This window comes from Petromyzon marinus, chromosome 31 (genome assembly GCF_048934315.1).
Source record: "Petromyzon marinus isolate PM22_M1 ecotype Great Lakes invasive population chromosome 31, UKy_Petmar_22M1.pri1.0, whole genome shotgun sequence".
Classification (NCBI taxonomy): domain Eukaryota; kingdom Metazoa; phylum Chordata; class Hyperoartia; order Petromyzontiformes; family Petromyzontidae; genus Petromyzon; species Petromyzon marinus.
This window is the reverse complement of record NC_133697.1, coordinates 2152794-2174139: the sequence shown is the minus strand read 5'-3', so window position 1 is coordinate 2174139 and position 21346 is coordinate 2152794. Positions and strand designations below refer to the sequence as shown.

Here is a 21346-nt window from a genome sequence, read left to right as displayed (position 1 = left end):
TCACCTAGAAGACCTCTCATGGGACCAAGTTTCACGGTTTCCTGCGACCAGGGAATTGGGCGACCTCCCCCGATGCAAATGTGCACCGCGGCGCCGTGACTTTGGTTGTAATTACATGGTCACGACGGGGCTGCTGAGCCACCGCGGGTAGAAAGCGCACACAACACACACGGGTCAGCAGGCAGGTAGCGGAGGGACGGAGTCACGAACGACGGGAAAAACAGGGCCGATCCTCTGATTGGGAGGACAGATGCGCTTGTTTAGAGGGTAAAGAGCGGACGTCTTGAGAGAGCACCGGTCGCGGGAGAGTGGCGGGAAATCCGAAGCACCTGATTGTACGGGAGGCCAGCGGATTAGCACCGATTTATCTTTGATGTAGAGGACTTAAAAAAAAATAGGAGAGAGGGTAGGGATAAGAGTTAGTTCGTATTGTACTCAAGCCAGGCTCGGGCCCGTCGACTTCCCAGCCACTCGAACGTCCGTGTGACGAGTCGAAGTGCAGCGAGGATCCGACCCATCATTTCAAGGAGTACGCAAGCAATGTTGATGGAATTTATTGTGTAAGGGATCTGCGAGCCACCCTTACGCACATGCACCACGCAGACACGACATCTCCGCTCTCAGGAACACGCACCAATCACACGCGCGGGAATAATCTGGACGAGTCAAAAGTTAAAGGGCAAATGACGTCACCAGGTCCAGAGGCGTATCAGACGTGGATGTGTATTGGGAGCAAGGGCGGAGAGGTTAAAGGGGGCTGTGGGACGGGTGTTAGGGGTTGGTTTGGAACGAGTGTTGCTGTGCGTTGGTGAATTCAAGCAGTGTTTCAACTATTCTACGAATCCTCTTCATTTGTTTGAAGGCGAGAAAAGTACCAAGGTGTTCATAACGATGCAAAAAAACCTCGAAATCCTAGGCTACTTATGTCACGTGTCAATCATTAATAATAACTCTATACTGTAGTAAATTATTCATTGTGAAGGAGTTGTAGAATTGTTAAAGCACTTATTTATTGCACCAACGCACAGCAACACACGTCCCAGTCCCTTTTAAGCCCTCCATCGCTCATTTCCGGAAAAAAAAAACTTCAGTCAATTGGTGCGTGTGTACTGTAAGGTGATGGCGTCAAATAGCCTATGCAATCTGACCGCTCAAAAAGAACGGGTTTTTTTTCTGAAAAAGAATACTTTCTTAAAATACTAACGCCCTCAATTTATTCTAAACCATGCTTCATGATTGATGCAATGTTGGAATGCTGCTCAAACACCGTTACTAAATTAGAGAAAAGGGGTATCTATAATCAGCAGAGCATTCGTTTAATTGCGAGTAATCTGGGACGAGGGCCACGAGACGACGGTGTCCTCACTAATAACACAACCCCTGTGTACGACTGTCCGAGCTCTTTGCAAGCAAGTGGGTGGCTCTGAAAAGAGCCGTTATTGTGGTGGTAGAGGCGTCGGCGCGTTCACTTCTTTGCCTGAGAGGTCTTCTTGGGCAGCAGCACGGCCTGGATGTTTGGCAACACACCGCCCTGGGCGATGGTCACGCCGCCCATGAGCTTGTTCAGCTCCTCGTCGTTGCGCACCGCGAGCTGCAGGTGTCGGGGGATGATCCTCGTCTTCTTGTTGTCGCGGGCGGCATTGCCAGCCAGCTCGAGGATCTCGGCAGAGAGGTACTCGAGCACGGCTGCCAGGTAGACGGGTGCTCCAGCGCCGACCCGCTGGGCGTAATTGCCCTTGCGGAGCAGCCTGTGAACGCGGCCCACGGGGAACTGCAGACCGGCGCGGGAAGAGCGGGACTTTGCCTTTGCGCGAGATTTGCCACCGGTCTTGCCGCGTCCTGACATGGTGAGGAAACCGAAACTACTACTAGCACTGGAGACAATGCAAGCACGAGTTGTGATGATCATCCGCACTTCCTTGAGCGACTTTTATAGCTGAGAAGAGGATCGTAGAGCGCGTCGCTGCTGAATGGCTCCTCTCGTTCGGTCCCGCCCTCTCCTGAGAGACCAATGAAAAGCCTGGACGCGAGGATTCCATGCTGACTTTAATTATATATATCCATATATAGTTTTCATACGGGAACAACTTATGAATGAAACAATGCGATACACGTTCTTAATAGGTTCAAGTTTTAAGCATGATAGAGTTAACCGTAAACAAGTTCAGCGGCAAGCTGATTCCGCCACTATCAATGTATTATTTATTATAATCATCATTTGAGGGACCTCATTGGTTATAAGAAATCATTGTGATAGCCTTGAGCTCATGATTGATATCCCATGCGCCTATACGGTGTATTTATATATTAATTTAACCGCCTCTTCGGGCAATGCCTAGAAATATATATGTGCGTCTCTTAGTTTGCAAAATGCGAACGTATTTTCAGCTTGAGCTTTAAACAGCGTTTAATAGTTCATGTATTTCACCGAAATCAGCCGTTTACTGTACATTATGTAGACATGGTTCCACAACGCTTAAATACAACACGGACTTGTGATATTGCAAAATATGAGCAGAGGGGTATAGAAAATGAACTTGGTCGCTTAAGCCTTGCGACTCGTGATAGCCGTGACTGGCAAACGAAGGTCGCCGTAACAGGCATGCGGACTTTAAAGGACACACAAGTTAGCTTTTTCATGCGAAAGTGGTGGCTCTGAAAAGAGCCTTTGTGTTGTGCTTTGAGGGCCGAGTTGGGCGATCAAGCGCGCTCGCCACGAATGCGGCGGGCGAGCTGAATGTCCTTGGGCATGATGGTGACGCGCTTGGCGTGGATGGCGCACAGGTTGGTGTCCTCGAAGAGCGCAACAAGGTACGCTTCGCTGGCCTCCTGCAGAGCCATGACAGCGGAGCTCTGGAAGCGCAGGTCGGTCTTGAAGTCCTGCGCGATCTCCCTGACGAGGCGCTGGAAGGGCAGTTTGCGGATGAGCAACTCAGTGGACTTCTGGTAACGGCGGATCTCGCGCAAAGCGACGGTGCCGGGCCTGTAGCGGTGAGGCTTCTTGACGCCGCCCGTGGCCGGAGCGCTCTTTCGGGCTGCCTTCGTGGCGAGCTGTTTGCGTGGAGCCTTGCCCCCCGTGGACTTACGAGCCGTCTGCTTGGTACGAGCCATGGCTTGGTGAGAGCAAAGATATTCTTACAGGCGGGGAGAAGGCGGCTTATGTAGCGCAGAGCGCGCGCTCACTGGTCAGCGGAGTCGTGACGTGCGAAGAGGCGCGTGCTGGTTGGTTGGCAGCGTGCACTGATCTCGAGTCGTGAACTCCTCTTCTTAATCAACAAAATGTGCATAGTTTGTATCATTTCAGAATGCCGCATCACAATGCAGTAGTACCTTTGAGCGCCGTTGATGTCTTTAACGGATTTTCTTTTCTCAAGCAAAAACCTTTCCGAAAACAACTTTACAGTGCTCTGCATCAATCTAAATAAAGTGAAGAAACTGCACTTCATTGTAAACAATAATACGCAAAAATGCCGGAAAGAGGTGATCACAGGGATATATATATCTATTCTCTTGGCATTGAGATGATCATCAGTTATACTGCACGAGTAATCCATGCTAGGCGCTTACTTTTATATATACGTGCAAAATGTTAGTTCGTGCCCGAAAATACATTTAAACTAGGTTGTATTTCACTTGTAAAAATTAAAAATCACGATCACTGAAGTATAAATTCGCCCCATGAGAAATTGTCGCCTATTCCGATATCGCGTTCACACTATGCTTTCCCGTGACAACCAGGAATTAAATATATTGCAGTGCAAGGTTATGGCGCCACATATCCAATGTTATATCTGGATCGGCTGCAGATGAGATCAATGGTGAATATGATGTGGCATATATAGTTATTGCTTTTTTTCACGTGGGTACAGGTAAAAATGCGCTGGATCTCTCCATTTCACTCAATGAACGATGTCCGCGTGAACCGAGAGCGGGGCCGCTGCTGCATTCGGCAGCAGCAGACGGCGCCTCGCGTCACCGCGAGTCCCGAGCGCCCGGCTGCGACTCCAGCCCGGTCTACGCCGACGAGAAATCGGCGCGCAACGTCAAAACCCTGGACAAGTGCTCTATGTTTGAAGTTTCGTTTTGCGCTCCTGCTAACAATGGCACAAGCAGGTTCGGAGATGTGGGTGGCTCTGAAAAGAGCCTTTGTAATTAATGGTTGAGTCGAAGCTTACTTGGAGCTCGTGTACTTGGTGACGGCCTTGGTGCCCTCAGACACGGCGTGCTTTGCCAGCTCGCCGGGGAGCAGCAGTCGCACTGCGGTCTGGATCTCCCGAGAGGTGATGGTGGAGCGCTTGTTGTAGTGCGCCAAGCGGGACGCCTCGGAAGCGATGCGCTCGAAGATGTCGTTGACGAACGAGTTCATGATGCTCATGGCCTTGGACGAGATGCCGGTATCGGGGTGCACCTGCTTCATCACCTTATAGATGTAAATTGCGTAGCTCTCCTTCCTGCGGTGGCGTCGCTTCTTGCCATCCTTGCGCGTAGCCTTGGTCACGGCCTTCTTGGAGCCCTTCTTGGGGGCAGGAACCTTCGCCGGCCCAGCGCTCTTTGATGCGGGAGGATCGGGCATGTCGCCGCGTACAGCTGTAGCACGTCAGAAAGGACGAGAACGAGTGTGCCTGTCGTACGCGCGTTGATCTCTTTTTATAGGAGGCGAGATGCAAATCAGAGGATCGTAGTGCGCGGCGCTGCGGAGTGGCTCTTTTAGTACCATCCCTCTCCATCAGCCTCCAATGAGAAACGCGGACGCGATGTTCACTTTAATATCGTTAATTTTTTTACTGCAAAAAAGACTTGTGAATATAACACAATGTAATGTACAAACATGTATATTAGTGAATTGCAGCCATGGCATTGCTTTTGTTTTAAAAAGGATGACAAGAAAACCCAATGCAGTATAGTGTTTTTGTTTTTTAGCGTGGCTTTTTTGCTTCTTTTTTTGTTTCTCAACTTGTCTAATACAGCACGGGCGTTTTATGAAAGCAATTTGGAAAAATAAATGCGCTCGGTGTGGAAAAATAACTTCGCTGTTGTGCTGTATTTTACGAGTGGAGATTAGCATTCTGGCGCGCTACGTCAATTAGGACGAGTGTGCTGTAAGATTGTGGCGCCAAATGTAATATCGTAATATCGGAATCGGCTGCAGCTGAAAATAATTCACGCAAAAATACCAGAAATGTGTACTGTATTAACGCGTTCAAGAATTGCGCCTTGTTAAATGTGACGTGTCTTGAATATTGTGATTTCTTTCATTCATTTGGAAGCAGATGAAGATTCGCTAACTCAACAAGCAAACGATATGTGATGCCGCCGCCACGGAGCCGATCGGCGGGTGGCCCACCTGCGATCGCGCCGCTCCGAGCGGCGAGGCCGACATTGCTCCACCCCACCACCTCCCCACCCCCCCCCCACCGGAACACACACGCACGCACTCCCCCCCACCATTAGAGCGCGTGGGGAGACACCCTGGCCGACAGGTTTTCACCCAGAAGCCCTCGTAAAGGGATAATCTTCACGGTTTCCTGCAGCCAGGGAATTGGACGGTCTCCCCCGACGCTAACACCCACCGCGGCGCCGTGACTTTGGTTGTAATTACATGGTCACGACGGGGCTGCCGAGCCACCGCGGGTAGACAGCACACACAACACACACGGGTCAGCAGGCAGGTAGGAGGGCAGAGCCACGAGCGGCGGGAAAGCAGGGTCGCCCTCTGGCTGGAGGGTCGCTGAGCAGGTAAATTTAGATGCGGACGTCGCTGAAAGCAACGGCCCGGGGGATGCTGGGATACAGATGGGCCTACCGATTGGCGGGTGATCCCAGCGAGCTGATTGGCCCGCGAGTCGGCACCAGGTAGCCCCTTTGATGTAGAAAGAATAAAGCGGGTCAGGGCGAAGGAAAAAGGTTCTCTGGCTACTCGAGTCGACCCCAGGTCCGTCAACTCCCGAGTCCAGCCGCGCGAACGTCCGTGGGACGTATCGACGCGCCGCGAGGACCAGACGGCAGTGACGACGAACCGTGAGTAAGAGAGAGAGAGAGGGAGTTGGGACTTCGCTTAAGAGCAAAACAGGAGAGGGTAAAGGGGAGGACAGGTAGAGTGTAGTGCCGACTATCGAGAGATAGATTGGTCCTGCCCCGCTGATCCCGACTGACTCGGTTAAATAAGGGCTCGCCGGCGCGGTGGAATAAATCGTCGGCGGTTACATAACGGACTGGTGTGGTTTTTGCGGAAGCGTGGGTGTGCTTACTGTCGCGGTGGTCGTTACATAACAGACTGGTGTGGTTTTTGCGCGGGTGTGGAAAGAGAGTGGAAGCGTGGGTGAGCTTGCTGTTTGCGGCGGTCACCGCGTGGGTGGAGCGGCGCCGCGTGGAGTGTGTGCGCTACCAACCGTCGGCTGGGGACTCCCACGTTGCGAGCGGATACCCATCTCGCACGCATGCCCATCGCATAGCCCTTTAAACCCGTTCAATCCAATCCCCCAAATCGTCGGAGTGAGCACGAACGACGTCGCTTACGCTCCGACCTTTAACCCCCCGGTTACCCGCGTGTGATTGGTGCGTGGGACTGCGCGGGCGGGGAGCGTCGCGTTTGGGTGCCGGCGAAGCGCTAGCGGGTCCCAGGGAGGTCGAGGGTGATGCCCCACCGGCAGGAGACCCGGACTCGGGGGGGGACGGCACAGGGGGGGGAACAGGAGCGCGACGACCTTTCCCCGCCCGGGGAGGAGTGCGGCGGCGGCAGCTCCCACACTAGTGGAGAGTCTGGGAGCGTCGGGACTTCGCGGACAGGGTCGCAGGCAGGGGAGGTCCCGGGGGCTGGCGACCCTAACATTATGGTGTCAGAAGCGGTACGAACCCCCACGTTACCCCACGCGAAAATAAGGCATATATTCACTGGCCGGGGTACACCTTCGTGGAGAGCATTTGCCCGCAACGTCCTAGGGGCTAAGGAAATTAATGGGTGGACGGACGCGCAGACGCTACGTCAACTTAATATGAATCTGGATGGGCGGGCAGCCGATTTTGTGGAAGCCCTACCCGCAAGCGCGCAGACACAGCTAGAGGAGCTGATGCGCCGACTTGATCTGCGCTTCGGTACGCGCGATGAGGAGGAGGCAAAAGCGGCCTTAGAGGCACGCCGTCGCCAACCCGGCGAGGACCTGCGCGATTATGCCGAGGATGTGCGTGAGCTAACAAAGATCGCACGCCCGAGGCACACCACGGAAGCGATTGAGGAGCTGGCCACAGAGAAAATCCAGCGATACTTAATGCGCACGGCGTGGTGGCAGCCAGACGTGAACTGTACGCGCCTCTCCTTTGATGCCCTTGTCGAGCGCGCGCGCAAATGTGAAAGAATTTCTAGCGAACGCGCACAGCTCCGAGGACTGGGACGGGAGCGCACCATCGCAAGTCTGTCCACCGAGGAGGAAGAGGAGGAACAGGAGCTCACCAGGATGGTAGGGGGTCGGGAAAGGGGGCCTCCGGTATCCCGCGAGACCACCCCGGGATGGGTAGCGGGGATACAGGCGGGCATCGGGGGGATCGACAACAACGTAACCCAAGTACGGGCACATATGACTACGCTGCAGACTACGGTAGAGACGATTCAGACCGAGTTGGGAGGGCTAGCTGGGAGGGTAGCCCGACTAGAAGCAGAGTCTGGGCAGCGGCGCACGGGGGGGAGAGGGAGCGGGCAGGGTGCCCACTATGGAGCCGCCACCCCCCCCCGGGCGTGTTATATGTGCGGCCGTCAGGGGCATCTCATGAGAGACTGCCCACAGATCGCCCGCGCTAGATATACCGAAGGGTTAGACGCCAACGCCCCCTAGAGAGTGGACCACCTAGGGGTGCAATCACCGAGGTCCCGAAACAAAACGACGATAATAATAATGGTAAGCAAGTGACACCCACACAGGTCACGGCCACAACACCCAAGGACGCGGTGAGGACGGGCGACTGGCTACGGGAGCTGGTGGCAGGAATCACGGGGGCCACGTCACTGGTGGAAGGACAGGTGAACGGGCAGCGCACCCGGATCCTACTGGACACGGGGGCCGTAGCCTCACTCGTGAGCGCCGCGCACTGCAGCGTGCTCGGGGTTGACGTGAGCCGCCTGCCGGCCCCGGATTGCGCGCTGCACACAGCGAGCGGAGCCGGGATGGGGTTGCTGGGAAGGATCTCCCTCGAGGTCCGTCTCGGAAACCAGGTGTGCACTCAGGAGTTCTACGTCTCGAGTGTGCTGTGCCACGAGTGTATCGCAGGTACCGACCTCCTGGAAAAGCTGGGGCTCAACGTGCAGCCCCGACAGCGGTGCGCCACCGTGGAAGGCAGCGGGGAACGGATTCCATTCCTGGGACGGGAGCCGAATCGCCCCCGCTTCACACCTGTGGCCGCTACCCTGACGACGGCCGTCACCATCGGGCCGCTCGCCGAGATGCTGGTACCTGTGGCGACACCCTCCACCGACCCCGCGCACTGACCATCGGGGGAGGTAATGCTAACTCCTCACCCGGAGTTGGCAAAACGATACGGGGTTGTGGGGTCAGCCACGTTGGTAAACGCCGATGGGGGCCGATTGTTCATGCGTGTGTTTAACCCCCACGGCACCCCAGCAATACTACGACGGCGCACCACAGTAGCCACCGTGCACCCCCTACACGCGCGCCACTCCAGCGACTCGGTATTCGCACTCTGGGCGGAGGACCCCGGTCGCCCCGAGGACCAACAAGACCTGGCCTGGTGAGTCGGCCCGACTCCCCACGCCGAGGTCGTCCCCCTTCTTGACGCGGTACACGTACCTTGGGCAGATTTACCCAAGGGAGAGGCCGTTCAGCTACGCGGGTTACTGCGGGAGTACGCCGACGTGTTCAGCGAACACGATTCAGACGTGGGTCGCACAGATCTCGTTAAGCACCAAATCGACACCGGGGCCGCCCGACCCATAAAACTCCCCGCGTACCGCGTGGGCGCACCCGAACGCACCCAGATCAAAGAGGCGGTCAGGGACATGCTCCGCGATAACATAATTCAGCCCTCGGCGAGCCCCTGGTCTGCCCCGGTGGTGCTAGTAACAAAAAAGGACGGGTCAACCCGGTTTTGCGTCGATTACCGCAAACTAAACGCAGTCACCCTCGGCGACGCCTTCCCCATACCGCGCATCGACGACACCTTTGACAGCCTCGCCGGAGCGCGGTATTTTTCCACCCTCGATCTCGCGTCCGGGTACTGGCAGGTGGAGATGACGGAGGAGGATCGGCCAAAAACCGCATTCACCACCCCGATGGGGCTATTCGAGTTTCGAGTACTCCCGTTCGGGCTCACCAACGCGCCCGCGACGTTCCAGCGGCTGATGGAGTTGGTGATGCGGGGCTTGCAGTGGGAGCAATGCCTGATTTACCTGGATGATGTGATCGTGTTCAGTAGATCTGTTAGGGTCGCCGGCCCCCGGGATCTCCCCTGCCTGCGACCCTGTCCGCGAAGTACCGACGCTCCCAGACTCTCCACTGGGAGCTGCCGCCGCCGCACTCCTCCCCTGGCGGGGAAAGGTCGTCGCGCTCCTGTTCAACACCCTGTGCCGTCCCCCCCCGAGTCCGGGTCTCCTGCCGGTGGGGCATCACACTCGACCTCCCTGGGACCCGCTAGCGCTTCGCCGGCACCCAAACGCGACGCTCCCCGCCCGCGCAGTCCCACGCACCAATCACACGCGGGTAACAGGGGGTCAAAGGTCGGAGGGTAAGCGACGTCGTTCGTGCTCACTCCGACGCTTGGGGGGATTGGTTTAAACGGGTTTAAAGGGCTATGCGATGGGCATGCGTGCGAGACGGGTATCCGCTCGCAACGCAGGAGTCCGCAGCCGACGGTTCGTAGCGCACACAATCCACGCGGCGCCGCTCCACACACGCGGCGACCACCGAGAACAGCAAGCGAACCCACGCTTCCACTCTCTTTCCACACCCTCGCAAAAACCACCACACCAGTCTGTTATGTAACGACCACCGCGACAGCAAGCGCACCCACGCTTCCGCAATAACCACACCAGTCTGTTATGTAACGACCACCGCGACAGCAAGCGCACCCAAGCTTCCGCAAAAACCACACCAGTCCTTTATGTAACCGCCGACGATTTATTCCACCGCGTCGGCGAGCCCTTATTTAACCGAGTCAGTCGGGATCAGCGGGGCCGGACCGATCTATCTCTCGATAGTCGGCACTACACTCTACCTGTCCTTCCCCCTTTACCTTCTCCGGTTTTGCTCTTAAGCTAAGTCCCAACTCCCTCTCTCTCTCTCTTACTCACGGTTCGTCGTCACTGCCGTCTGGTCCTCGCGGCGCGTCGATACGTCCCACGGACGTTCGCGCGGCTGGACTCGGGAGTTGACGGGCCTGGGGTTGACTCGAGTAGCCAGCCAACCTTTTTCCTTCGCCCTGACCCGCTTTATTCTTTCTACATCAAAGGGGCTACCTGGTGCCGACTCGCGGGCCAATCAGCTCGCTGGGATCACCCGCCAATCGGTAGGCCCATCTGTATCCCAGCATCCCCCGGGCCGTTGCTTTCAGCGACGTCCGCATCTAAATTTACCTGCTCAGCGACCCTCCAGCCAGAGGGCGACCCTGCTTTCCCGCCGCTCGTGGCTCTGCCCTCCTACCTGCCTGCTGACCCGTGTGTGTTGTGTGTGTTGTCTACCCGCGGTGGCTCGGCAGCCCCGTCGTGACCATGTAATTACAACCAAAGTCACGGCGCCGCGGTGGGTGTTAGCGTCGGGGGAGACCGTCCAATTCCCTGGCTGCAGGAAACCGTGAAGATTATCCCTTTACGAGGGCTTCTGGGTGAAAACCTGTCGGCCAGGGTGTCTCCCCACGCGCTCTAATGGTGGGGGGGAGTGCGTGCGTGTGTGTTCCGGTGGGGGGGGGGGTGGGGAGGTGGTGGGGTGGAGCAATGTCGGCCTCGCCGCTCGGAGCGGCGAGATCGCAGGTGGGCCACCCGCCGATCGGCTCCGTGGCGGCGGCATCACATAGCCCCCCGAGGTGCCAGTCCCCGTCCCGGGTTGACTGGAGCACCTCGCCTGGGCCGCGCCCACGAGGTAGCGCTGCGGGGTCCGGGGGATCCGCCCGGATCTCGTGGCTGGCCTCGGGGGAGGTGGCTCCGTCCTCGGGGTTTCCTGCAGCGGTCTCCTTCTCCACTCCAGTGGCTCCTCCGATCCCTCGGCACCTGGGGGCTGGGGGACAAACTCCGCGGCAGCGGGGTTTAAGGGGCGGCGTCCCCGCCGTCCTCTGGCGGGGCCGGGACGCCTCGGGGCTGGGGGCACGGCGGGGCCCATGTAGTGCGCGAGGCCCCCGAGCACGGGTGGCGCAGGGGCACCGGGATTTCGCGGTACTCGGGCAGCGAGGTTCTCCCCCGCCGGGGCTGCCCTCCATGGTTTTAAGCGGCGGACGTTAACCACCGTTTCTCGGCCCCTCTCTCCACCCTGGATTAGTACCGTCCAGGGAGAGATCTGCCGTTCCACGGTCCAGGGTCCCCGCCAGTAGGTGGTCAGCTTCCCCACCTGTCCGGCCCCAACGCGAGGGGTGTGTAGCCACACCTTGGTACCTGTCAAGAAAAGGGGGGGCTCCACGCGGGGTCGGGTGCTCTGTTCCTGTCGCCGATGCGCGGCCTCCCCTTGCGGGTAGGCCCGGTCCCGGACCCCTCGTAGGGTCTCCATCAGATGTTCCACGGGGCGACTCCCTTCCTCCGTTTGGGGTGGAGGAATGCCGAACAGCAAGTCTGCGGGTAGACGAGACTCACGACCAAACATCATTAGGAACGGGGTTTGTCCCGTCGATGTGTGCACCGTGGTGGCGTAGGCGAACAGGGCGTAGGGGAGGTGTTCGTCCCAATCCCGTTGGTTTGCGGCCGCCATACGCTTGAGCTTTCTGGCCAGAGTCTGATTCATACGTTCAACCATACCGTTCGCCTGGGAATGGTACGCCGTGGTTCGGTCTTTCTGGATCCCGAACTCCCGGCACAGCGCCTGAAACAACTCGGCCTCGAACTCGCTACCCTGGTCGGTAAGGACTCGCTCCGGGATCCTGTGCTTAAGTACATAGTGCTCCACGAACGCCCGGGCTACTACCAGGGCCGTTTTATCGGGGATGGCCACCGCCACGGGGTAGCGGGTGAAGTATTCCACCGCTACGAGGATATAGCGGTTGCCCCGGTGGGATCGTGGGAATGGCCCCTGGAGATCGATGCCGACCAGCTGGTTAGTCCGACTGAGGCGGAACGGCCTTAGGGGTACTTGGTATCGTGCCAGTTTCGGCCCGCACTGCTGACAAGCGCGGCAGCCCTGTACCCAGGCGGCCACATCTTGCGTCAATTTGGGCCAGAGATACTGGCGACGCAGAGTCTCCCGAGTGCGACGTTCCCCGTCATGGCCCCCGAGCGGGTGGTCGTGTACCAGCCGTAGCAGCTGGGGTCGCACCTGGGCGGGAACACAGATGCACCCCGGCTGGCCGGCCTCGGTTAACTCCCGTACCACCCCGTTCTGCACACACAACCGGGCATACAAACCGCTCCAGGGCCCTGGTAGGGTGCTTTTCCCCTCCCGCAGGGCCGCTTACACCGCCGCCAGATCCGGATCCCGCTGCTGGGTCTGCCTCAGCTGCTCGTCGCTCAGGCCCGGGAAGGCGCAGCCGACGTCCTCCTGGATCCGTCCGATCGGGGCGGGGTGGTCCACGGGGTCCCGAGTCGTGGGCCCTGCTCTCGCCGGGCGGCCGACTGGGTCCGCGCCTCCACCTGTGGGGGTCTCTGTGGCGCATACCGCACTCTCTCTCGCCGGGGGGTGGTTAGGTTCAGCGGGTTCCCGGGGGTCCGTTGCCTGTCGGCAACGTCCCCCCGTGAAGCACGGGCAGGCCTCCTCCGCCCTCGTCTCGGCACACACCGCGGGTCGCCGTGATAATGCGTCCGCGTTTGCATGCGTCCGCCCCGCCCGGTATTCGATCTGCAGGTTGTACTCCTGCAGCTGCGCCAGCCATCGGGCCATCTGCCCCCGCGGTTCCTTGAAGGTGAGGAGGAACTGCAGAGCATAATGGTCCGTGCGCACTCGACATTTCCTGCCGTATAAATACGGCCGAAACTGTTTACACGCGAAGATCACAGCGTACAATTCCTGACGGGTCACACAGTAGTTCAGCTCGGCCCCGCTCAGGGTCCGGCTGGCGTACGCAATCACCCGTTCCACCCCTTCCTGCACCTGCGACAACACCGCACCCAGCCCGCTGCTGCAGGCGTCGGTGTCCAAAATAAAGTCGGTGGTAAAATCGGGGAAAGCCAGTGTGGGGGTGTGTGTGAGGTGGTCTTTGAGGGTGGTGAAGGCCGTCTGGCAGGCCTCCGTCCACTGATAGGGGTTCTTGGGGGAAGTGAGTTGGGTGAGGGGGCGTGCAATCTCGCTGAATCCCTTTACAAATCGACGGTAATAGGTGGCGAGCCCCAAGAATGACCTTATCTCCGACAGGTTTCTTGGCTGTGGCCAATCCACTACGGCGCGTACCTTGTCCGGATCGGTGCGCACCCCCGCCTCGCTGACGCGATGTCCGAGGTACCCCACCTCGCGCTGTGCGATGTAACACTTACGCGGCTTGAGCTTGAGATGAGCCGCTCGCAGTCGCTGGAACACCTCCCGTAACCTGGACCAGTGCTCAGACAGAGATCTACTGAACACGATCACATCATCCAGGTAAATCAGGCATTGCTCCCACTGCAAGCCCCGCATCACCAACTCCATCAGCCGCTGGAACGTCGCGGGCGCGTTGGTGAGCCCGAACGGGAGTACTCGAAACTCGAATAGCCCCATCGGGGTGGTGAATGCGGTTTTTGGCCGATCCTCTTCCGTCATCTCCACCTGCCAGTACCCGGACGCGAGATCGAGGGTGGAAAAATACCGCGCTCCGGCGAGGCTGTCAAAGGTGTCGTCGATGCGCGGTATGGGGAAGGCGTCGCCGAGGGTGACTGCGTTTAGTTTGCGGTAATCGACGCAAAACCGGGTTGACCCGTCCTTTTTTGTTACTAGCACCACCGGGGCAGACCAGGGGCTCGCCGAGGGCTGAATTATGTTATCGCGGAGCATGTCCCTGACCGCCTCTTTGATCTGGGCGCGTTCGGGTGCGCCCACGCGGTATGCGGGGAGTTTTATGGGTCGGGCGGCCCCGGTGTCGATTTGGTGCTTAACGAGATCTGTGCGACCCACGTCTGAATCGTGTTCGCTGAACACGTCGGCGTACTCCCGCAGTAACCCGCGTAGCTGATCGGCCTCTCCCTTGGGTAAATCTGCCCAAGGTACGTGTACCGCGTCAAGAAGGGGGACGACCTCGGCGTGGGGAGTCGGGCCGACTCGCCAGGCCAGGTCTTGTTGGTCCTCGGGGCGACCGGGGTCCTCCGCCCAGAGTGCGAATACCGAGTCGCTGGAGTGGCGCGCGTGTAGGGGGTGCACGGTGGCTACTGTGGTGCGCCGTCGTAGTATTGCTGGGGTGCCGTGGGGGTTAAACACACGCATGAACAATCGGCCCCCATCGGCGTTTACCAACGTGGCTGACCCCACAACCCCGTATCGTTTTGCCAACTCCGGGTGAGGAGTTAGCATTACCTCCCCCGATGGTCGGTGCGCGGGGTCGGTGGAGGGTGTCGCCACAGGTACCAGCATCTCGGCGAGCGGCCCGATGGTGACGGCCGTCGTCAGGGTAGCGGCCACAGGTGTGAAGCGGGGGCGATTCGGCTCCCGTCCCAGGAATGGAATCCGTTCCCCGCTGCCTTCCACGGTGGCGCACCGCTGTCGGGGCTGCACGTTGAGCCCCAGCTTTTCCAGGAGGTCGGTACCTGCGATACACTCGTGGCACAGCACACTCGAGACGTAGAACTCCTGAGTGCACACCTGGTTTCCGAGACGGACCTCGAGGGAGATCCTTCCCAGCAACCCCATCCCGGCTCCGCTCGCTGTGTGCAGCGCGCAATCCGGGGCCGGCAGGCGGCTCACGTCAACCCCGAGCACGCTGCAGTGCGCGGCGCTCACGAGTGAGGCTACGGCCCCCGTGTCCAGTAGGATCCGGGTGCGCTGCCCGTTCACCTGTCCTTCCACCAGTGACGTGGCCCCCGTGATTCCTGCCACCAGCTCCCGTAGCCAGTCGCCCGTCCTCACCGCGTCCTTGGGTGTTGTGGCCGTGACCTGTGTGGGTGTCACTTGCTTACCATTATTATTATCGTCGTTTTGTTTCGGGACCTCGGTGATTGCACCCCTAGGTGGTCCACTCTCTAGGGGGCGTTGGCGTTTAACCCTTCGGTATATCTAGCGCGGGCGATCTGTGGGCAGTCTCTCATGAGATGCCCCTGACGGCCGCACATATAACACGCCCGGGGGGGGGTGGCGGCTCCATAGTGGGCACCCTGCCCGCTCCCTCTCCCCCCCGTGCGCCGCTGCCCAGACTCTGCTTCTAGTCGGGCTACCCTCCCAGCTAGCCCTCCCAACTCGGTCTGAATCGTCTCTACCGTAGTCTGCAGCGTAGTCATATGTGCCCGTACTTGGGTTACCTTGTTGTCGATCCCCCCGATGCCCGCCTGTATCCCCGCTACCCATCCCGGGGTGGTCTCGCGGGATACCGGAGGCCCCCTTTCCCGACCCCCTACCATCCTGGTGAGCTCCTGTTCCTCCTCTTCCTCCTCGGTGGACAGACTTGCGATGGTGCGCTCCCGTCCCAGTCCTCGGAGCTGTGCGCGTTCGCTAGAAATTCTTTCACATTTGCGCGCGCGCTCGACAAGGGCATCAAAGGAGAGGCGCGTACAGTTCACGTCTGGCTGCCACCACGCCGTGCGCATTAAGTATCGCTGGATTTTCTCTATGGCCAGCTCCTCAATCGCTTCCGTGGTGTGCCTCGGGCGTGCGATCTTTGTTAGCTCACGCACATCCTCGGCATAATCGCGCAGGTCCTCGCCGGGTTGGCGACGGCGTGCCTCTAAGGCCGCTTTTGCCTCCTCCTCATCGCGCGTACCGAAGCGCAGATCAAGTCGGCGCATCAGCTCCTCTAGCTGTGTCTGCGCGCTTGCGGGTAGGGCTTCCACAAAATCGGCTGCCCGCCCATCCAGATTCATATTAAGTTGACGTAGCGTCTGCGCGTCCGTCCACCCATTAATTCCCTTAGCCCCTAGGACGTTGCGGGCAAATGCTCTCCACGAAGGTGTACCCCGGCCAGTGAATATATGCCTTATTTTCGCGTGGGGTAACGCGGGGGTTCGTACCGCTTCTGACACCATATTGTTAGGGTCGCCGGCCCCCGGGATCTACCCTGCCTGCGACCCTATCCGCGAAGTACCGACGCTCCCAGACTCTCCACTAGTGTGGGAGCTGCCGCCGCCGCACTCCTCCCCTGGCGGGGAAAGGTCGTCGCGCTCCTGTTCCCCCCCCTGTGCCGTCCCTCCCCGAGTACGGGTCTCCTGCCGGTGGGGCATCACACTCGACCTCCCTGGGACCCACTAGCGCTTCGCCGGCACCCAAACGCGACGCTCCCCGCCCGCGCAGTCCCACGCACCAATCACACGCGGGTAACAGGGGGTCAAAGGTCGGAGGGTAAGCGACGTCGTTCGTGCTCACTCCGACGCTTGGGGGGATTGGTTTAAACGGGTTTAAAGGGCTATGCGATGGGCATGCGTGCGAGACGGGTATCCGCTCGCAACGCAGGAGTCCGCAGCCGACGGTTCGTAGCGCACACAATCCACGCGGCGCCGCTCCACACACGCGGCGACCACCGAGAACAGCAAGCGAACCCACGCTTCCACTCTCTTTCCACACCCTCGCAAAAACCACCACACCAGTCTGTTATGTAACGACCACCGCGACAGCAAGCGCACCCACGCTTCCGCAATAACCACACCAGTCTGTTATGTAACGACCACCGCGACAGCAAGCGCACCCACGCTTCCGCAAAAACCACACCAGTCCGTTATGTAACCGCCGACGATTTATTCCAACGCGTCGGCGAGCCCTTATTTAACCGAGTCAGTCGGGATCAGCGGGGCAGGACCGATCTATCTCTCGATAGTCGGCACTACACTCTACCTGTCCTTCTCCCCTTTACCCTCTCCGGTTTTGCTCTTAAGCTAAGTCCCAACTCCCTCTCTCTCTCTCTTACTCACGGTTCGTCGTCACTGCCGTCTGGTCCTCGCGGCGCGTCGATACGTCCCACGGACGTTCGCGCGGCTGGACTCGGGAGTTGACGGGCCTGGGGTTGACTCGAGTAGCCAGAGAACCTTTTTCCTTCGCCCTGACCCGCTTTATTCTTTCTACATCAAAGGGGCTACCTGGTGCCGACTCGCGGGCCAATCAGCTCGCTGGGATCACCCGCCAATCGGTAGGCCCATCTGTATCCCAGCATCCCCCGGGCCGTTGCTTTCAGCGACGTTCGCATCTAAATTTACCTGCTCAGCGACCCTCCAGCCAGAGGGCGACCCTGCTTTCCCGCCGCTCGTGGCTCTGCCCTCCTACCTGCCTGCTGACCCGTGTGTGTTGTGTGTGCTGTCTACCCGCGGTGGCTCGGCAGCCCCGTCGTGACCATGTAAGTACAACCAAAGTCACGGCGCCGCGGTGGGTGTTAGCGTCGGGTGAGACCGTCCAATTCCCTGGCTGCAGGAAACCGTGAAGATTATCCCTTTACGAGGGCTTCTGGGTGAAAACCTGTCGGCCAGGGTGTCTCCCCACGCGCTCTAATGGTGGGGGGGAGTGCGTGCGTGTGTGTTCCGGTGGGGGGGGGGGGGTGGGGAGGTGGTGGGGTGGAGCAATGTCGGCCTCGCCGCTCGGAGCGGCGAGATCGCAGGTGGTCCACCCGCCGATCGGCTCCGTGGCGGCGGCATCACATAATGCTAACTCCTCACCCGGAGTTGGCAAAACGATACGGGGTTGTGGGGTCAGCCACGTTGGTAAACGCCGATGGGGGCCGATTGTTCATGCGTGTGTTTAACCCCCACGGCACCCCAGCAATACTACGACGGCGCACCACAGTAGCCACCGTGCACCCCCTACACGCGCGCCACTCCAGCGACTCGGTATTCGCACTCTGGGCGGAGGACCCCGGTCGCCCCGAGGACCAACAAGACCTGGCCTGGCGAGTCGGCCCGACTCCCCACGCCGAGGTCGTCCCCCTTCTTGACGCGGTACACGTACCTTGGGCAGATTTACCCAAGGGAGAGGCCGATCAGCTACGCGGGTTACTGCGGGAGTACGCCGACGTGTTCAGCAAACACGATTCAGACGTGGGTCGCACAGATCTCGTTAAGCACCAAATCGACACCGGGGCGGCCCGACCCATAAAACTCCCCGCGTACCGCGTGGGCGCACCCGAATGCGCCCAGATCAAAGAGGCGGTCAGGGACATGCTCCGCGATAACATAATTCAGCCCTCGGCGAGCCCCTGGTCTGCCCCGGTGGTGCTAGTAACAAAAAAGGACGGGTCAACCCGGTTTCGCGTCGATTACCGCAAACTAAACGCAGTCACCCTCGGCGACGCCTTCCCCATACCGCGTATCGACGACACCTTTGACAGCCTCGCCGGAGCGCGGTATTTTTCCACCCTCGATCTCGCGTCCGGGTACTGGCAGGTGGAGATGACGGAGGAGGATCGGCCAAAAACCGCATTCACCACCCCGATGGGGCTATTCGAGTTTCGAGTACTCCCGGTCGGGCTCACCAACGCGCCCGCGACGTTCCAGCGGCTGATGGAGTTGGTGATGCGGGGCTTGCAGTGGGAGCAATGCCTGATTTACCTGGATGATGTGATCATGTTCAGTAGATCTCTGTCTGAGCACTGGTCCAGGTTACGGGAGGTGTTCCAGCGACTGCGAGCGGCTCATCTCAAGCTCAAGCCGCGTAAGTGTTACATCGCACAGCGCGAGGTGGAGTACCTCGGACATCGCGTCAGCGAGGCGGGGGTGCGCACCGATCCGGACAAGGTACGCGCCGTAGTGGATTGGCCACAGCCAAGAAACCTGTCGGAGATAAGGGCATTCTTGGGGCTCACCACCTATTACCGTCGATTTGTAAAGGGATTCAGCGAGATTGCACGCCCCCTAACCCAACTCACATCCCCCAAGAACCCCTATCAGTGGACGGAGGCCTGCCAGACGGCCTTCACCACCCTCAAAGACCACCTCACACACACCCCCACACTGGCTTTCCCCGATTTTACCACCAACTTTATTTTGGACACCGACGCCTGCAGCAGCGGGCTGGGTGCGGTGTTGTCGCAGGTGCAGGAAGGGGTGGAACGGGTGATTGCGTACACCAGCCGGACCCTGAGCGGGGCCGAGCTGAACTACTGTGTGACCCGTCAGGAATTGTACGCTGTGATCTTCGCGTGTAAACAGTTTCGGCCGTATTTATACGGCAGGAAATGTCGAGTGCGCACGGACCATTATGCTCTGCAGTTCCTCCTCACCTTCAAGGAACCGCGGGGGCAGATGGCCCGATGGCTGGCGCAGCTGCAGGAGTACAACCTGCAGATCGAATACCGGGCGGGGCGGACGCATGCAAACGCGGACGCATTATCACGGCGACCCGCGGTGTGTGCCGAGACGAGGGCGGAGGAGGCCTGCCCGTGCTTCACGGGGGGACGTTGCCGACAGGCAACGGACCCCCGGGAACCCGCTGAACCTAACCCCCCCCCGGCGAGAGAGAGTGCGGTATGCGCCACAGAGACCCCCACAGGTGGAGGCGCGGACCCAGTCGGCCGCCCGGCGAGCGCAGGGCCCACGACTCGGGACCCCGTGGACCACCCCGCTGTGAGGCCGCCGCCACGGAGCCGATCGGCGGGCGGCCCACCTGCGATCGCGCCGCCCCGAGCGGCGAGGCCGACATTGCTCCACCCCACCACTTCCCCATCCCCCCCCCCCCACCGGAACACACACGCACGCACTCCCCCCCACCATTAGAGCGCGTGGGGAGACACCCTGGCCGACAGGTTTTCACCCAGAAGCCCTCGTAAAGGGATAATCTTCACGGTTTCCTGCAGCCAGGGAATTGGACGGTCTCCCCCGACGCTAACACCCACCGCGGCGCCGTGACTTTGGTTGTAATTACATGGTTACGACGGGGCTGCCGAGCCACCGCGGGTAGACAGCACACACAACACACACGGGTCAGCAGGCAGGTAGGAGGGCAGAGCCACGAGCGGCGGGAAAACAGGGTCGCCCTCTGGCTGGAGGGCCGCTGAGCAGGTAAATTTAGATGCGGACGTCGCTGAAAGCAACGGCCCGGGGGATGCTGGGATACAGATGGGCCTACCGATTGGCGGGTGATCCCAGCGAGCTGATTGGCCCGCGAGTCGGCACTAGGTAGCCCCTTTGATGTAGAAAGAATAAAGCGGGTCAGGGCGAAGGGAAAAGGCTCTCTGGCTACTCGAGTCAACCCCAGGCCCGTCAACTCCCGAGTCCAGCCGCGCGAACGTCTGTGGGACGTATCGACGCGCCGCGAGGACCAGACGGTAGTGACGACGAACCGTGAGTAAGAGAGAGAGAGAGGGAGTTGGGACTTAGCTTAAGAGCAAAACCGGAGAGGGTAAAGGGGAGAAGGACAGGTAGAGTGTAGTGCCGACTATCGAGAGATAGATCGGTCCTGCCCCGCTGATCCCGACTGACTCGGTTAAATAAGGGCTCGCTGACGCGGTGGAATAAATCGTCGGCGGTTACATAACGGACTGGTGTGGTTTTTGCGGAAGCGTGGGTGCGCTTGCTGTCGCGGTGGTCGTTACATAACAGACTGGTGTGGTTATTGCGGAAGCGTGGGTGCGCTTGCTGTCGCGGTGGTTGTTACATAACAGACTGGTGTGGTGGTTTTTGCGAGGGTGTGGAAAGAGAGTGGAAGCATGGGTTCGCTTGCTGTTCTCGGTGGTCGCCGCGTGTGTGGAGCGGCGCCGCGTGGATTGTGTGCGCTACGAACCGTCGGCTGCGGACTCCTGCGTTGCGAGCGGATACCCGTCTCGCACGCATGCCCATCGCATAGCCCTTTAAACCCGTTTAAACCAATCCCCCCAAGCGTCGGAGTGAGCACGAACGACGTCGCTTACCCTCCGACCTTTGACCCCCTGTTACCCGCGTGTGATTGGTGCGTGGGACTGCGCGGGCGGGGAGCGTCGCGTTTGGGTGCCGGCGAAGCGCTAGCGGGTCCCAGGGAGGTCGAGTGTGATGCCCCACCGGCAGGAGACCCGGACTCGGGGGGGGACGGCACAGGGGGGGGAACAGGAGCGCGACGACCTTTCCCCGCCAGGGGAGGAATGCGGCGGTGGCAGCTCCCACACTAGTGGAGAGTCTGGGAGCGTCGGTACTTCGCGGACAGGGTCG

At 59.5% G+C, this 21346-nt stretch overlaps 3 protein-coding genes across 3 annotated transcripts; all 3 read right to left on the bottom strand.

Moving 5' to 3' along the window:
- Nucleotides 1-1009: 1009 nt before the first annotated feature.
- LOC142929529 (histone H2A) lies at nucleotides 1010-1881 on the bottom strand. The gene has a single exon (XM_076070952.1). The coding sequence runs from the start codon at nucleotides 1844-1846 to the stop codon at nucleotides 1466-1468; it is 381 nt and encodes a 126-aa protein (XP_075927067.1). The 5' UTR covers nucleotides 1847-1881; the 3' UTR covers nucleotides 1010-1465.
- Nucleotides 1882-2649: 768 nt separating this feature from the next.
- On the bottom strand, nucleotides 2650-3165 carry LOC142929526 (histone H3). The gene has a single exon (XM_076070949.1). The coding sequence runs from the start codon at nucleotides 3109-3111 to the stop codon at nucleotides 2701-2703; it is 411 nt and encodes a 136-aa protein (XP_075927064.1). The 5' UTR covers nucleotides 3112-3165; the 3' UTR covers nucleotides 2650-2700.
- A 282-nt stretch (nucleotides 3166-3447) lies between these two features.
- Nucleotides 3448-4757, bottom strand: LOC142929527 (histone H2B type 3-B-like). Its single transcript, XM_076070950.1, has one exon. It carries the CDS (start codon nucleotides 4571-4573, stop codon nucleotides 4172-4174), a length of 402 nt encoding a protein of 133 aa, XP_075927065.1. The 5' UTR covers nucleotides 4574-4757; the 3' UTR covers nucleotides 3448-4171.
- Nucleotides 4758-21346: the final 16589 nt, after the last annotated feature.